Source organism: Rana temporaria, chromosome 5, assembly GCF_905171775.1.
Source record: "Rana temporaria chromosome 5, aRanTem1.1, whole genome shotgun sequence".
NCBI classification, from domain to species: Eukaryota; Metazoa; Chordata; class Amphibia; order Anura; family Ranidae; genus Rana; species Rana temporaria.
This window is the reverse complement of record NC_053493.1, coordinates 347984893-348003748: the sequence shown is the minus strand read 5'-3', so window position 1 is coordinate 348003748 and position 18856 is coordinate 347984893. Positions and strand designations below refer to the sequence as shown.

Below are 18856 nucleotides of genomic sequence, written 5' to 3'. Positions count from 1 at the left end.
AGTATATATATATACACCGTATTTATCTGGGTATAGCGCGCACCCAGTTCTAGGAGCAAAATTTCCTGAAAAAAAAATACTCACAGTTTAAATGTCCCTCTCCGGTGTCTTGCCCGGCGTCCATCGGCGGCCTTGTCCGGTCCGGCGTCCGTCTTCGGCCTTCGTGGTGTCCTCCCCGCTTCTCCCGCCCTGTCTCCGAGCGCCGCCGCCGACGACATATACCGATCGCAGTACACTCGGGTACACTCTGCTAGGCTCGGCTACGCTCAGCTCCTCTCGCAGGGCGTGACCGCGAGTGGAGCCGAGCGTGGCCGAGCCTAGCCGAGTGTACCCGAGTGTACTGCGCTCGGTATATGTCGGCGGCGGCGCTCAGAGACAGGGGATCGGCGTATAACGCGCACCCACGATTTCCCCCTGTTTTTAAGGGGGAAAAAGTGTGCGTTATACGCCGATAAATACGGTATATATATATATATTTACATATACACACACACACCGGTATGTATGTGTGTATATATATATATATATATATATATATACACACACACACACACACATTTAGATATATATTGTGGCAGTGTAATGCTCTGACACAGTGTAAAAGGTTCTTTTTACTACCCAGGGTTCTCATCCAGGTTGAGGGGCTCCAGGGTGTTTTTTCTAAGTTTTCTCACTGCTTGGTAAAACCTGGCTAGGGACCTGGAGTCCAGAGACTTCAGAGAAGATTGGGAGGGATGAAGTTTGCAATACTGGGTCCTGATTTTGCGGCCAACCAGCGCACTAACTGACATTAGGAAGGCTCCCCTAAGAGACTTGTGTGAGCCTGTATTGCACTGAGTAATGGGCCGTACATACAATCCGAAAATCGGACAACAGATCGTTGTTTTTTCTTTGTATGCTAGTCACATATCAAAAATGGAGAGTTTACTAAAGTTACGAAAATTCTCGTATGACAGAATAAAAAATCGGAAGTGATGTCATGTGTTGTAGTGTATTTATATTGTATTTTCTGATGACAACTGTATTGAATAAATGAAAATCGTACGATCTGGTATACGAGAAAAATGTTCATGCTTGTCCCATCGAAAGCTCTGTACTAACAATCCGATTATCGTACGATCGTGTTGAAAGCGATATTTTCCGATTTTCAGATCGTGTGAATGGGCCATAAGCCAGGAGGCTAATGAACATTTGTTTTGTGGTACTGCAGGTTTACAGAGAAACAGATTAATAAAACATTATTACACACTGATTATTAAGATTTTTTATACTAAGCTTATTCATTAAGGCTCGGTTCACACTATTGCCGCATCCGTCACACAGCAGGGGTCCGTGCGTGCTGGTTCACCGTTTCAGGTCTGATTTCAGCCCGAATTTTGGGCTGAATTGGGACCTGAAACGCACCAAAAAAGGCACACGTTTTTCCAGCATTTCGGACCGGATCTACTGCGGAGATATGTGAACCGCTTCCATAGAGAGCCGGTCAAATTCTCCTGCTATGTGAATTGGACGCGGAGAAACACTCATCCAATTTGCATAGGTGTGAACCGAGCCTGACAGATACAGAAAACAAATTGCAAACAGTTTGTAGATTTACCATTTACCCATTCACATCTTTGCTTTTGCGAATTGTTAGAGAATAAAAATCTCTCTCAAACACACACGCACACTCCGATTTATATTTGTATTGTTGTTTTGTTATTTTTATTTATTTATTGTCATTAGTATTATAGCTATTATATCTATATTTTTTTTGGAGGTGATATGATTTCGGGGGATGGCTGCTTTGTTTTATGGTTCTCTTATGTGACCACTGGGGGTCTTTTTATAGAGTATTTTTTTATATATCGTCTGCTTAATTAGGTTCCGCCCACACACTCATTAACGGAGGAGTTGCTGGTGACGTGCGAACATTTAAAGTGTGGGCATTCATCAGGTTGGTCTTGCTCTGAGGAAGGAGGTAAATGCGTTAGCCTTTTGACCTGCCCCATGAGCAAGGACTGATGTGATTTGGTTACATATTTACATAGTTAGTCTGTTTTAAAAAAGACACAGGTCCATCTAGTTCAGTGGTTCTCAACCTGGGGGTCGGGACCCCCTCGGGGGTCGAATGATGATTTGCCAGGGGTCACCAAATCTTGGAATGTTCCGAATCCTGAAGCCCAAACCGCTCTCCCAGCCTTTTTGTGGCCGCCCAGCAGGGCTGTCCCTGGAGCCTGTGGCCGCACACACAGCCTCTTCGCAGCTGCCCATTCTGATCACGGCATGGCTGGGGGGCAGAGACTAGAGGTCAGCTGACTGGTGAGAAATGTGAAGTGGGAGGGGCTGGGTGAGTTGCCATTAAAAGTCCCCACTACAGTTCTCAGATAAGCAGATGACCTTGGTCAAGAGCACCTAATTTGGCTGATCAGAACTCCCCCCAGCATTGCCGCTCATCCAATTCCCCCCCACCATGTAGTAAGAGAAGGAATAAAAATAGAGAATACATGGAAGGGAGACAAAAAGAGGGGGGTGGAACAAAGAAAAAGGGAGAGAAATAATAAGGCCTCGTACACACGACTAAGAATCTCGTTGTAAATGAAACGTAATTTTCCTCGACGAGTTTCTTGTCAGGCTTGTCGAGAATCTTTTCAAGCTTTCTTTGCGTACACACTCTCAAGACAAAATCTCGTTGTTCTCAAACGCGGTGAGGTACATCATATACGACGGCACTATAAAGGGGAAGTTCGATTCCACTGGCACAATCCTTGGGGCTGCTTTTACTAATCTCATGTTACTGCGTGTTAAGTAAAAGTTTGGTGAGAGACGATTCACGCTTTTTAGTCTGTTACAGCGTGATGAATGTGCTATCTCCATTACGAACGCTACTTTTACCGAAGGTGCGCTCCCATCTCATACTTTATTCTGAACATGCGCGCGTTTCTAAGCATACACACGAACGTGTTTCTCGTCGTAAACCAGCCCGACGAGGAAAACGACGAGGAAATTGAGACTCCCGACGAGAAAAAAGAGAACATGTTCTCTTTTTTTCTCGTCGAGATCCACAACAGTTTTCTCGACGAAAAACATACACACGACCGTTTTCCTTGGCAAAAATGCTCTGCCAACATTTTTCTTGATGAATTTTGTCGAGGAAAATTGTCGTGTGTACGAGGCCTAAGAGAAAGAACAAGAAAGACAGCTAGAAAGAGGGATGGGGAAAAAAATAAAGAAATTAGGATAGGGAGAGATAAAAGGGAAAGAAAGGAGAACAAAGAGAAAGAGTGGTACATCCTAAAATGTGCCATAAGGGGTTTTAATACTGTACAAGTGGAAGGGACTCAGGCAGCGCTAAATGTCCATGGGCTAGGGGGCGCAAATTACTTTTTTACTGTTAGGGGTCCCTACAACTTGAGAAATTTAACAAGGGGTCGCGGCACTAGAAAGGTAGAGAACCACTGATCTAGTTGAACCAATAAAAGGGGTAAAAATCAAACAATCACATATACACAATCCTATACCCACAGTTGACCCAGAGGAAGGCAAAAAAAACAGCAGAGCATGATCCAATTGGCTCCAGCAAGGGAAAAAATTCCTTCCTGATCCCCGAGAGGCAATAGGATATTCCCTGGATCAACGTTACCTATAAATGTTAGTATCCAGTTATATGATGTACATTTAATTTTGGTTCAATGTTAACTGTAAAATGTAGCATATTTTCACTTTAACAAAATATAAATATGTATATACGAATTCTCTGGTTGTATTTTTGGATACACAGCCACCTGTAGAAGTTGCTGAAGTCTCTCAGTGCTCCAGTCTCTCAAGTAATAGAAACAGTCACGGATGTGATGGGCGTGTAATCCCTTCCCTTGGCATTCCTCAAAGAATTTACAATCCTGGCAAGAAATAGTGACAAGAAAAAACATTACAGTCCATTCACATTCAAACCTACACCTAATAACACATAGTTTTTTTTTTTACGAAAGGCAAATCCACTTTGCACTACAAGTGCAAACTACAAGTGCAAAGTGCACTTCAAATTGCACTGAAAGTACACTTGGAAGTGCAGTCGCTGTAAATGCGAGGGGGAAGTGCATGGAAAATAAAAAACAGCATTTTAGCAGAGCTTCCCCTCATTTCAGAGCTACCCCTCAGATTTACAGCGACTTTCAGTGCAATTTCAGTGCAATTTCAAGTGCACTTTGCACTTGTAGTTTGCACTTGTAGTGCAAAGTGGATTTGCCTTTCGTAAATAACCCCCTTAGTAATGCATGACATGCCAGAATCTATTATTTTCAATGGTGCTTGTTCAGATCTGTGCACAGCAGATCTGATCCAGCGTCCTTTCTGCTTTATCACCATTTTGGTTCCAACAGATCAGAATGGTTTGAAAGTGTTATGGTTGTGAGGAATGTAATGACACTAATACACCAGACCTTCTGCATTCCTGGGTTACCTCTCCCATATTACAGTTAGGCCTCCTTCATACAGATAGGGAGATTTACTAAAATGTGCACACAGAATCTGATACAACTGTGCATAGTAACCAATCAGCTTCTAACTTCAGCTTGTTCGATTAAGCTTTGATAATACGACTTAGAAGCTGATTGGTTACTATGCACAACTGCACAAGATTCTGTATGCACGAGTTTAAGTAAATCTCCCCCAGTGTGTACTAGAGCTGCACGATTCTGGTCAAAATGAGAATCACGATTCTTTTGCTTAGACTAAAGATCACGATTCTCTCACGATTCTCAAAAACTGAATGCCATAACCCCCCCCAAATAAATAAATAAATAAACCTGTGATTTATCTGAAAATATGAATATATAAAAAACAGACCAGTGATATGTCTATAATGTTAAAGCCCATATAACTCCTATGAAAAAAAGCAGAATCAAACTTTGATTCTGCTTTTTTCATAGGAGTTATATGGTCTTTAAAGGAGTTGTAAAGGAAAATGTTTTTTCACCTTAATGCAATCTATGCATTAAGGTGAGAAAACATCGGATGTTGCCGCCTCCCGAGCCCCATTATACTTACCTGACCCCTCGAAAGTCCTGCGCGGTCCCGATGTTCTCTTCGCCGCTCAGCCTGGCCGCTGATTGGCTAGCGCGGATGGATTGAGAGCAGCGCAGCCATTGGCTGGCGCTGCTGTCAATCACATCCAGTGACACTGCGCGCCGAGGGGTAAGGCCGGGTGATACACAGGAGCGCGCCCGCAATTAGTGACCACCATGCGAGCTCTCGCATGACTTTGGTGACTAATTGTGGGGAGGACCGAGACAGCCGAGGGACCCCAGAAGACATGGATCGGGGGCAGTCTGTGCAAAACGAACTGCACAGTGGAGGCAAGTATGACATGTTTGTTATTTAAAAAAAAAAAAGTTTTTTCTTTACAAACCCTTTAACATTATAGACATATCACTGGTCTGTTTTTTATACATCAGAAGCAGTACCGCCAGCAACCAATGGGTGGCACATGGATACATACTACAGTTGTACAGAACTGTTAGAGAAGCCCAGGCATCCATCCAGCGGCGCAGGCTGCTGACGTCGGTTCCGATATCGGCGCCATTTGCGTTCCACGCTGGTTACGTGGAACCGGCTGTGACACAGAAGAATCGTGGGTCGTCCCGCGGGGAAATCACGATTCTCTCCGCGATTAATAGTGCCGCTCTAGTGTGTATTATACCATATGCTTATGCAGGGCCATGTTTACCCACACAGTTGTAGGGACGCTGTGTCACAGCACTCAATAATACCTGAATCACAGGCAGAAGCCGCGGTCATGTGAATTCAACATTAAGGCAGTATTCCAGACTTAGACGAGCAGGATAACTGTACAGATACAGTTAACACTTTGTAGTCTGTGGCCATACGTATCACACTGTTGATACTAAGCTATTTGGACGCAGGGTTGGACTGGCCATTGGGACTACAGGGAGTTTCCCGGTGGGCCGATGGCTCAGTGGGCCGGCTTCAGTGACAGCGGACCGCCTCCCCCTTCCGCTGCTCTGTCTCTCCCTCCGCAGCGCTCACCTCCTCTCCCTCCCCACAGCACTCACCTGGGGGCAACAAAGAAGCAGGGGGAGGAGCAGAGGAGCAGGGTGGACGACAGAGAAGCATGACAGCTGACTCAACAGCTATGGCCTGGGAGTTTCTCACTTCTGCCTAATCTTGTCCCATAAGGGGGGGCACCGAACTGATTCTTTGTCCCGGGTGAAATAATGTCTAGCTTCCCCACTGGTACTGCCTATAAGAGTACCAGTACCAGCCGTTCTACTCTAATAAATAGAACGGCTAGTGGCTAGTGAAGGGGGGAGGGGGCTTGGGTGGCCAGGGGGGCGCGGGAGTTGTCCAGCCACCATGGGAGAGACCTGTCAAAGTGGGCCTGTCTGGATGAAGTCCAGGGCCAAATTTCTGTCCCAGTCCAGCCCTGTTTGGACGTCTGTTAGAATTTACCTCCTCCCAGGTGTGCAGCATTTCTAAGCCGGCACCGCAGAGTCACCTGTCACCTCACTGCCAGTGATCAACTCGTATATTAAGAATGGATGCAGGAAATACACTTCTCCATAACTCCATGCTTGTTTTTCTACTGGGGCCCCACTACTTCTTCCCCATGACTCCAAGCTAGGTCCCTGGGTACTCTGTGCCACAAGGTCAGTCCCAGTATGTGGGTTGCTAGTGAAGGGGCAAAGCATAAGGCCCCTTTCACACTGGGGTGGGAGCCGCAGTGGCGGTATAGCGCCTTTAAAAATATTTAATATTCGGCCGATATCGGTGCGGTATTAACCCCCGCTAGATGTCGATAAAGGGTTAATACTGCCCGCAATGCGCCTCTGCAGAGGCACACTGCGGGCGGTATTGCCGCGGTTTCCCATTGTTTTCAATGGGAAGGAGCGGTGAAGGAGCGGTATACACGCCGCTACTCTCCCCGCTCCAAAGATGCTGCTGGCAGGAGATTTTTTTCTCTCCCGCCAGCGCATCGCCTCAGTGTGAAAGCCCTCGGGCTTTCACATTGAGTATGCAGTGCAGGAGTTTTTCAAGCGGTATAGCAGCGCTATTTTTAGTGCTGTACCGCCTGAAAAACTCCTCAGTGTGAAAGGGGTCTAACACTACCAGAGTATCTGTCACCCCTGCCATGGAACCCTGTTCTTGGTTGGTTGACTGCTTTAGCAAGTAACACACATGCCATAGCTATTAGCAACAGCAATATAGCCTCCTTAGAACATCTCCTCTGCTCGTTAGACCTCTGTACTGTATCTTCTCTGAACCTCTTCACCTGTTGTAAGCCATGCTCTTTTGATACGCCTTACATGCACCCTTTTAGAGACTTCAGACCAGGTAGATTAGATGAACCATAAAGATCTTTTACTGAAGTAGTTAACGGTAACAAATGAACAGTTCTCAAAGACATCTTCCACACACTTCACTGTACAAAATTCTCTAGTGCCCCTGAGTAGTGCCCCTATGAATTGGGCAGTAGAGTCCAAAAAAGTCAGTTTCAAGGCAACAGTCCTAAATTGGCAGAAAATTCACAATAGGTAGCAATAATCCATAAGCAGGGCCCAGCATAAAGTAGCACAAGTCCATAAAAATCAACGGGCCCCAGACCCCACAGGAAACCTCGACTGGACTTCAGACCGACAGCATGAAGGCTACATTTTGTCAGTCTTTCCCCTAAGCAGTTCACCTGGTTCCCACAGGGAACTAATGAGTCCTTTTTATATGAAATGACCTGTAGGGAGTGGTAAACTTCTTGAAAATAGCAGGAAAACCTGGCCAGCAGGTTTAAAAAAAAAAAAAAAAAAGTAGCCAACAGGTAAGTCTTCCTTCTCAGGGACCTCTAGCTCAACCAAGGACAGCTACAGTACATTGTTAGCAAAGGGCTTTTACACATAAACACAGTTGAAATGTCCAAACCCAGAGTTTAAAACATAGCAGGAAACAACCTTTTACCACAGTCTCAGAGAACATTTTGGAAGCACCTGCTTACACGTGGATGCACAGGTTTCCTTGCATTCCTATGCAGGCAGACAGTGTGAGTTTGGAGACACACACCCACATGGATATCATTGGGAGCTGTGGCTGTGTCTGTGAAACAGCTGTGTCCCGATTGACATCAATGGGACTGCCTGCATAGGGATGCATAGAACTCCTGTGCATTCCTGTGTCTGTAAACAAGGCGCTGCATGGGCGTTTGGAATAGTGCGGCCTGTGTTGACAAAGCCTTAGGGCTAGTTCACACCAGATGCAGTTCTGTTCAGCTCCCTGTGGTTTTTTTCTGCACAAAATGCATGCACAGTGTTTTCCATGTATTCCAATGGCTCTAGTTCACACCATGCAGTCAGTTTCTGGTCGGTTTCTGCACCGGAAACTGACTAGAAACTGACTGCATGGTCTGAATACATGGTCTAGAGCCATTGGAATACATGGGAAACACTGTGCATGCATTTTTAGTGCAGAAAAAATGCGCGCGGAACTGTATCTGGTGTGAACTGGCCCTTAAACAAAGAGAACCCCCAGATTATCACTGACAGAAGGGATCATGTGTATTAATCATTTACAGCAATGACAGGATGACTAACGGAAATCCCAAGCAGACTGGGTCGTTTCTTCATTTCAAGGCTTAAAGTGTATATCAAGCCATAAACCATGGATCGCTCTTCAGATGGCATTTGACAGAGAGCGATGAGGCATAATGTCTCCTGCTCATCATTTTTTTTTTTTTAAAACCCACATCACCTCCCCGCAACTACATGCATTGCGGCTGAATGGGTCGTGTTTAGCCAAGCATGACAGTGGGGATACATTTTGCTGCACATCAATGCTAAGCATCGCAGCTGCAGCATATTTACACCCCTGTCCGCTGCCTTTGCTGCTCGTGAGGGAGCGGTTGGGGGGTCAAAAATACCCCTCAACCACGTATTTACTGTCCCCAAGTGTTAATAAAGTCTTATTTTGCCTGCAGAGAAAGAATGATTATTCTTACCTGTCCCTGATGAAATAGTTGTTTGCACGCACCGCAGAATTCACACTGACACTGCGTGCACTTGAAGTGTAGACATCCTCCTTTCCATAATTCAAACTGGGACTTACAGGAAGGACATTCTGTACAGCAGTAAAAGAAAAGAACAAAAACTGAGATATCTTGTGATCACAAGACATACATTTTGCACGCATATGTATTTGTTCTGCAGTGCAAAGCAATAAATAATTTTGAAGAAACACATGGGTTGTTTATTAAAACATTCACTTCTCCTCCTACTAGGTATATGTGTGGTGTGAATACATTGTATAACTTTCAGTAAATCTTTAGTATTCTATAAATGAGTATCCTTTTTGGAGTGACGTCATACATAAAGTTTCAGAGAGACTCCCATAATTCTTATGCTGCTGAAGCTGCATCATATATGGAAAAACCTGATAGTCTTCTCCCATCTCAAGCTATTGATGATGGAATAAACTGATGAAGGTGACTGGTACCCTTATGCTGCATACACACAACCGTTTTTCATGACGAGAAAAATGCAATTTTTTAAATTGGTCATTAAAAACGATCGTGTGTAGGCTCCAGAGCATTTTTCACAACGTGAAAAATGGGCATTAAAATTTTAGAACATGCTCTATTTTTTCTCGACGGTCCAAGGCGTCCATTGAGCTCAGTGTCTCTGACAAGAAGTGAGAAGAGGCACTGTGAGCTCATCCTCACAGTCTGCTGCCAACAGAGTATGCCAGCTTGTATTTAAACTGGCTACTCTGTATGTATCTTCTGACAGGCTGTGCAAGGAGCCCTGTATCTCTGGAACCATAGGTGGCAGCATAGGTGTGCGCAGCCTATTGCATTAGGGTGTGCACCCCAAAGCTCAAACATACACTACTGATCACTCACCATGTTCATTCAGAAAGGGAAGGGGCTGATAAATACATATTTACCAGCCCCCTACCTCACTCATCCTAAAACATCTCTGCAGCAACATCAGGCAGGAGAGGAGAGGAGGGAAGCCGGAGGTGCTGCAGAGGGAAGGAGTGGGGAGCCAGAGCAGTAGGGTGAATCCTACCCTGTGCGCACGCCTATGGGTGGCAGAAGCCCCAAATTCTGACCAGTGGTGGGGTAGGACTGTAGGGGTCTCTGTGACCCAAGGTTGCCAAGCTACGACCCTTGAAACTTGATCTTATTTTGTTTTTTATTTTTTTATGTTATGGCTTTGCCTCACCTTCCTCCCCTGACTGCACCTCCCTGATACCAAGTAAAGCAGAGTGATAGACTCCTGCCGCCATCAGTCAAACTGTTGAAAGGAGGGAGGAGGACAAAAAGGCGTGGCTTGCTGGGCACTGTGTGTGTCTATGGACGCACAAAGCAATGGCTGAAAGCGTGCATGCACAGGTCTCTCCTTAGCCAAGGAGGAACCCGCAAATAGGTCAGGGGGCCAGTGGTTTGGGGACTAGCTGGAGGAGACCAAACAAGGCAATTTAAAAAATAAAAAACATCATATAGTGTAAGTGTTGACTTCCTCTTAAAAAAAAAAAAAATGCACTATATGTGCGCTGTGCCTTCCCTTTGTGGTGTTTGCCGCCTTCGACCCCCCCCCCCCCCCCCCCCCCACAGCCTACATGTGTTTTTTATTACAGGGATGATCATTTTAGCTGGCATGCAAAGTACAACAGGAATATTTACACTGAATTAGAAAATGCAGGAAAAATTCCCTGTGAAATGTATGCAAATAAGCATAGTAATCATAAAAAAACAGCGCATAGGGCTTCATTTAAAAGCCTTTTAGATTTCCTTTTACCTATCTGCACACATTTTCCAGTACTGCCTGATGATTTCCTACATGTACTTTGTACTCCATGGCAATTCATCTACTAAAAATGCAAATGCTGATTGCTATAATTATATACCTATCCCATTTTTGGAAAGAAATTCATCCAGTTCCTGGTTTTGTTGCTTCCACAATTTAAATTTCTCGCAGCTCATTGTCTCATGTATGTCTTCCCACTGTGTGATACAGAGCAAGAGATAATCACTATTCTGCACAGAAAAAAATGCTGCACTTGTAATGTTTGTAGTGTATCCTATAGAATGTGGATATCAAACTAGAATAATGCACTTGATATTTCTTGTTCATTAGGTTTAAAAGCCAAGAAGGTCCCTGAAGCTCAACTGGTTACTTTCTTGGTTAACTAAGTAATACAGGCGATCCCGGGTTACAAACAAGATGGGGTCTGTGGGTTTGTTCTCAAGTTGAATTTGTTTGTAAGTTGGAACAAGTACATTTTTTAAGTGTAGCTTCAGCCCAAAAATGTTTTTTACATTTTTAGGATAACATAGGGAAGGGTTAACACCCCTGTAACGTTTGTTTTGCTGTCTGTACCCCTGTTCAAAAGATTTCACCTCACTTTTTGTCCCCATGACAGTTGGATTTTGAACATTTTGGGTTGTTGTGGAAACAAGGATTGGTGATAGTTCAATTGGAGACACCTTTTCCCATGATTAGGCCTCGTACACACGACCGTTTTCCTCGACAGAATCCATCAAGAAACTTGGTGGGAGAGCTTTTTTGCCGAGGAAAACGGTCGTGTGTATGTTTTTCATCGAGGAAACTGTCGAGGAACTCGACGAGAAAAAAAAGAGAACAAGTTCTCTTTTTCCTCGACGGGAGTCTCAATTTTCTCGTCGGGCTATTTTCGACGAGAAACACGATCGTGTGTATGCTAAGAAACCTGCGCATGCTCAGAATAAAGTATGAGACGGGAGCGCACCTTCGGTAAAAGTAGCGTTTGTAATGGAGATAGCACATTTGTCACGCTGTAACAGTCTGAAAAGTGCAAATCGTCTCCTACCAAACTTTTACTTAACACGCAGTAACATGAGATTAGCAAAAGAAGCCCCAAGGGTGGCGCCAGTGGAATCGAACTTCCCCTGCCATTGTATGTGTTGTACATCACCGCGTTTGAGAACGAGGAGATTTGGTCTTGATCGTGTGTACGCAAAGCAAGCTTGTCAAGTTTCTCGACAAGCCTAACAAGAAAATCGTCGAGGAAAACGATGTTTCATTTACGACGAGTTCCTCGGTCGTGTGTACAAGGCCTAACTCTTACAGGAGTGAATTTCCCTTCCTAGGGGTAGATTTCCTCTCACTTCCTGTTGTCTCCCACTGTTTGTAGGTTGGATGTTTGTAACCGGGGGCCGCCTGAGCTTGGTATTACATATTTATTGCCAGCTAATATTTTTATTATACTTGTCAAAGACCTTGGAGGCTGGCAGTTTAAAAGCCAAGAACTAATGTTTTACAAGCAGTATCCCCCAAGGTTGGCCTTTTACTTTTGCATGCACCAGAGATTAATGGTTTTAATGCAAACAGACCTTTACATACACCATGGGCCAGCACAAAACAGACTAGAGGTATTTACTTATATACCATAGTAGCCCAAGGATAACCTCATGTGTGCAGCCACCACTTCTGCCATAACGCATATATATTATTTGCATAGATCACTTTTTGCACTGAGAGTCGGTTCACACTAGGGCGACACGACTTCCAGAGGCGACTCCGACACGACTTGAGCATGAACCACAGGGCGATCTGGGGCGATTTACAACACGACTTGAAGTCATCTCCAGGACAGGAGACTTTCCAGCGGCCAATCAAACAACAATCAGCTCTAGGGGAGGGAGGGGGAGGGAGGGAGAGGTTTGCCTGAGAAATGTATGTTATCTTCCTGGAAAGTCGCTTCAGTTAAGACAGTGATCAGACTTGGATCAGACTTGGAGGCAACTTCCATTGAAATCAATGGGTACAAATCGCCTACAAGTCGGATTGAAGTAGTACAGGAACTTCTTTTGAAGTCGGAGCGACTCGAGTTGTGTGTATTAACACCGCTCCCATTCACTTCCATTGTTTTTCTCGACAGCACGACTTGGGACGACTTGAGGCGACTTCAAGTCGGATCCCAAGTCCCCCCAGTGTGAACCTGCTCTATAGTGATTGTTTGGGAAGCGCCCTTTATTACATCATTTATTCCTCATTCGTTTTTACACATTTCAGGTGCAGCATCCCCTCTCTCCTTTTTGTTTCACCATTGGCACCAGTATCCATTTATATATTATTCACCTCTTCTGCCATGCTTTGATTTGTTTATTTGATTGATTGAAGTTAGATATTTGCTAAGAAGAAAATGTCCATCCAGTCCTGAGATTTAAAGATCTCAGACAGACAACCCTGCCAGCCTGGAGGCCTGACTTTTCTTTTCTGACGTTAAAAAACATAGCTAGGTCACCTTTGTGCCTCCAACCTCCAACTACACAATAAAGGAACAGCGGCAGCCTGGTGAGCTCCACCTCTTCTCTTTCGTCCTATTAGGATGTTCTGTAGGAGTATATTTACATGCAGTACCTCTGTCTGACGTCTAGTGCTTTCCCACTCCCTCACAGACTTAATTCTACTGTTTAGGGGTATACATGAAGTTAAAGGGGTTGTAAAGGTTCTTTTTCTTTAATTTTAAATAACAAACATGTCTTACATACCTCCACTGTGCAGCTCGTTTTGCACAGAGTGGCCCCGATCTTGGTCTTCTGGGGTCCCTCAACGGCTGTCTCGGCTCCTCCCCGCAAGAGCTAACCCCCGTTCTGGGAAGCGGTCTTCCAAGAGGGTTAGCTTGCGGGCATGCTCGTGTGATACAGTCGCGCTGCGTCATTGATTAGATTGACAGCAGCTGGAGCCAATGGCTGGGCTGCCATCAATCTCCAATCAAGAGCCAAAAAGACAGGGGCAAGTAGCCAGCGCGTTCACGACGCAGGATTTTTGAGGGCTCAGGTAAGTAAACCGGGGGGATGGGGGGCTTGAAAGCATTGGATGTTTTTTCAACTTAATGCATAAGATGCGTTAAGGTGAAAAAACGCAAAGCTTTACAACCCCTTAATATTAAGACAAATTCAAGCACTTCTGCATTTAAAATACATGTAATCGTTATACTGAATACTCATCTGCTTTAATTGGGGGTGTTTTTAACCCCCCGCTATTGGGCGAAAAAGGGTAAAAAGCAACCGCAAAGCGCCGCTACGGCGGTGCTTTTCCGGCAGTTCGGCGGTGCTGCCCATTGATTTCAATGGGAAGGGGCGCTTCCCATTAAAACACTGCAAAGAAGCTGCTGGCAGGACTTTTTTTGCACTCAGGCTTTCAAACTGGGGTTGAAGTTAAGGCTTTTTTCAGGCGCTTTACAGGTGCTATTTTTAGCGATTAAGTGACTGAAATGCGCCTCCAGTGTGAAAGGGGTTTTAAGCATAGCTCAGTGCAGAAGAACTGTAATATCTAGGGGACACTTATCCTTCCCCTTTTGTGTTAAAATTAAAATACTTGCTGCATAATTATTTATTAAATGCTTAGGCTTACTTGCTGTTTGCAGCTGAAACAAGTGCTTTTATTGCAAGTTGGACATTCCATTTTGAATGTGTCTCCCTCGTGTAGAACTCCAAAAGGACACTAAAAAAAGGTAAACACATTAAGAAATATTAACAAAGATTTGTGACTTCCTTTAAAGCGGGGGTTCACCCTATTAAAAAAAAAAACATTTTTTTTTTTTATTATACCATTACATTCGGCATCGTAGCGCGAGCTACAGTATGCTGGTCTTACATTTTTTATCCCCGTACTCACTGTGCTATGGATCATTGAAGATTACGGGGAATGGGCGTTCCTATGGTGAGAGAAGGTGATTGACGGCCGGCCCTGGCACGTCACGCTTCTCCGGAAATAGCCGAAATAGGCTTGGCTCTTCACGGCGCCTGCGCATAGCCTGTGCGCAGGCGCCGTGAAGAGCCGAGACCTACTCCGGCTGTCTTCGGGGAGCGTGACGTGCCAGAGCCGGCCGTCAATCATCCTCCCTCTCCATAGGCACGCCCATTCCCCGCGGAAGTCGGAATCTTCAATGATCGATAGCACAGTGAGTACGGGGATTAAAAATTTAAGACCGGCATACCGTAGCTCGCGCTACGATGCCGAATGTAATGGTATAATGATGTTAAGGAGGGTGAACCACCGCTTTAAGTCATATCTGCAATAAAACATGTATCAAAATCTGTACATACTTCACCAGTTCCATGTTGTAGAACAATGTCAGGTATTTGGAAGTATCAAAACAGTTTGTACACATTTTATAATAGAGGAGGTTGGTGTAGGTAGGCAGCTCAGAGGGGGCAATAGTGACTGGACATGCCTTTCTCACCTGTCTAGTTGATTTCCCTATTTGACAGAGCTAGTCTATGGCTATCATATCATATCATCATATACAGTCTATATGATCGTTTTCTAGTCTGCACTGGCTGACGCAGAAGATGCTGCTGTCATGCCTATGGACGGCTTTTAGATGGCATAGACAGAGTTTGGTTGGATCCAGCCTCTACATGTACATTTTTGACCGGTTCCTAAACAAGATATTTGCCTTGGATGACCTTTCATGCTTAGGGAAGGGGTAAGCAGACTACAGACTCCTCACATGCCTGTTCATTAGGGGAAATAATAGTGATAACACAAGGTTTTTCAACCTGTCAAAATCACTGTTTTCTCCCAGATGCTTTGAAAAACAGGTATCTGTCAGTAACTCATATACACGTGACTGTCACTTGATCAGGCTACCATGCAATTGTCCATCTTGAGTCCTGAAGGGAGTGTCGTAAACTAGTGTAGGATTTTGTGTAGTGTAGGATTTTATTTTATGTAATGTCTCTTCATATAATAAATGGATTGTAAACTTATAAATTATTTTAATGATAGAAGATTTGTTTTTATGTCTTGAGAGGAATACAAGTTTATACAAAGCCCAGAATCATTAATGTTCACTTATTTTAAGAGGTTATATGGAGACCTCAAATTTGTCAAATTACTATACAATATCTTATTTTTTATCCATTTGCTAATGCCAATTCTAGCAAATTCACAAATACAGTTTCTGAAGCTTACGTGACTGCACCAGCTGAATTCAGGCATCTCCATCAGTGCTCTGTCTCTCAGCTTTCTTTGAAATAAATCATGGGTTCCTTGGTCAAGATAGTGATGGATCTGTAAAACAAAATAAAAAGTAATGTGCATAATATACATTTCCAATATTCTGGATAACGAGTCTCAGATAGACCAGTACTCTTATTGCCACCACATACCCCTTTTTGCTATGTATGTCTTCTTAAAGTGGACCTACCAGTAACTTTAGAAAGCCTGCATAAATATACATATACCTAACATGACACAATATACAGCAATAGTACAGTTTAAACAAGATCCACTCTCTATCATTATAAAGTAGTCCATGAGCTTCAGTCAAGTCAAGGCTAAGAAGATGGTATGGTACTGCTGTAGCTAGGAGAAATGAGGTTATCTATGAGGTCATCAGGAGGCACCTCAGGAGCTGCCTATGGACACAGAGCCCTTCAACATAGACAACTTAAATGTCCCCGACTTTAACCCCCAGAAAATATAGTACAATGGGGCTGCTGCCTCTCCCCCTCCAGCCTTAGACCCTATCTCATGGGTATCTTATGATAAATGTACAGTTTGTTAACATTTGTATTTTTGTAACCTGGGTATCCAGCAAGTTGAAGAACTCCATAGATTCCTCAGAGTTCCCGTTTTTCTCCAGTTCTGGTTTCTTGCAAATGGGGCACACCACATGTATAATACTTTTCTCTTTGATGACAGAGGAAAAATGGCGAACGAAACACTGCTCACATAAAGAACAATTGCAATGCGTCATCTTCACAAACTGGAAGAAAATAATTGTGATAAATTAACCAAATGAATGGGAGTTTAGTACATCAAAAAATGGAGGGTTGGGACTTTAAATGAGGTGCGATTAGCAATATGCGATTAAGTATATATATGGAGTTTAGTACATTTGCCACATCTCTATCTTTATTGTGTAGGTTTCCTGCCACTGTATTCTCACTGGCATATTCAGCACTACCACTGCATATCTACTGTATGTATGTATGTATGTATGTATATATATATATATATATATATATATATATATATATATATATATATATATAAAAACACACACAGTATATATACACACACATACACAGTACTGTCCAAAAGTTTTAGGCAGGTGTGAAAAACTGCTGTATATTAGGAATGTTTTCATAAATAAAAATGTTAATAGTTTATTTTTATCAAATTAACAAAATGGAAAGTAAATGAACAGACGAGAAATCCAAATCAAATCAATATTTGGTGTGACCACCCTTTGCCTTCAAAGCAGCATCAATTCTTCTAGGTACACTTGCACACAGTTTTAGAAGGAACTCGGCAGGTAGGTTGTTCCAAACATCTTGAAGAACTAACCACAGATCTTCTGTGGATGTAAAGCTGCCAACAATCCTTCTGTCTCTACATGCAATCCCAATGAGAGTTGATCATCTTGAGATAAAGGTTCTGGGGGGGGGGGGGGCAAACCATCACTTCCAGAACTCTTTGTTCTTTTTTACACTGAAGATAATTATTAATAGATATGTGCATTCCCGTTCGTACGAATGTTATTTTCGTACGAAAATGTTCATTTTCGTACCCGCAGAATAATGGGCCAGATCCACAAAAGAGATACGCCGACTTAACTCGATTTTTCTAAATTTACACGGCGTGTATCTTTGCGCCCGATCCTCAAAACGAGAAGCGCCTGAAATTCCGGCTTTTCCGTCCTACCTAAAATAATTACACCGGCGCATTCTCGGGCGCAAATTACGCTAGGCACGCCGCTTTATTTGTTAGGCAAAGATGCAAATGAGGGAGATAGGGCGATCCACAGAATTAAGTGTGTGCGCCGTAGATTACGCCCTGTGCGCACCTGTTAGTTTCCCGGTGGCAATTTACACTTTATAAAAGCAGCCCTAATTTTACACATGCCGTCTGAATGTCTGCTGAAGCAACACCATTGAGGAAGAGCTCAGCACACACACACTTTCAGGACTAAAATCTGTCTGCCAAAATGCCAGGACCATCAATGATCCTAGCTGCATTAGTGTCTATAGAGGCACAAAGAAGGAGGAGGGCACAGAGGAGGAGGAGGAGGGCACAGGAGAGGGTATACCGCCCACGCCAAGATTTGTTTGGCATGCCTGCTTCTGAAGTATTCCGCAACTACAGATTTACCCGTGAGGCCATCCTGGAATTAACAACAATACTTCAGGATGATCTTACCAGCCCAACACAACGCTCCCATGCACTGCAGCCACTCACCAAAGTACTGGCAACTTTGCATTTTCTTGCCACTGGCTCTTTCCAACGCACAAGTGGAGGCGTGGCTGGGATGGCACAATCCTCCATCAGCAGGTGTGTGCACCAAGTGGTCCCTGCAATCCTGCGGCGCATGGGAAATCAATTTCAAAAACCCACCCAGGAGGACCAGCGTTTAAAGACCATGACAGACTTCTATCACATTGCCAGATTTCCACGCACCATCGGGGCCATTGATTGTACCCATGTGGCACTACAACCACCCCATGATACTGAGCACATGTTCCGGAATCGTAAAGGCTGGCATTCCATAAATGTGCAGGTGATCGTAGATGCCCATGGCCTCATCTGGCACGTCTGTGCTAAATTCCGGGATCCTGCCATGACAGCTATATTTTCAGGCAAACACAGATCTCCAGAGATTTGGACCAGAACATGTATGGAGACAGCTGGCTGATTGGTGAGTGACATGTGTGTCAGGTATGTCCCCCCCATGATGCTGACATCACAAGGGGCACATGCATGACTAATATCCTCCTGTCTTTTCCCTTACAGGTGACTCAGGATATGCCTTGGGACCTCACATGATGACCCCATTCAGGAACCCCCAAACCCCAGGAGAACAACGCTACAACCAGGCGCAC

General features: G+C 44.2%; 1 protein-coding gene across 3 annotated transcripts in view; it reads right to left on the bottom strand.

The window, feature by feature from the left end:
* The window catches only part of LOC120941203 (E3 ubiquitin-protein ligase RNF31-like), a 66203-nt gene that overhangs the window by 9456 nt on the left and 37891 nt on the right, over window positions 1–18856 (bottom strand). For 2 of the 3 annotated variants that reach the window (XM_040354505.1, XM_040354507.1), the window contains 6 exons: window positions 16558–16740; window positions 15945–16043; window positions 14379–14468; window positions 10888–10984; window positions 8978–9096; window positions 3765–3878 (listed from right to left, as the gene is read on the bottom strand). In XM_040354505.1, coding sequence (XP_040210439.1) covers window positions 3765–3878; window positions 8978–9096; window positions 10888–10984; window positions 14379–14468; window positions 15945–16043; window positions 16558–16740 — 702 coding nt within the window. The remainder of the gene's footprint in view (window positions 1–3764; window positions 3879–8977; window positions 9097–10887; window positions 10985–14378; window positions 14469–15944; window positions 16044–16557; window positions 16741–18856) is intronic. The other variant, XM_040354506.1, reaches the window with a different exon arrangement.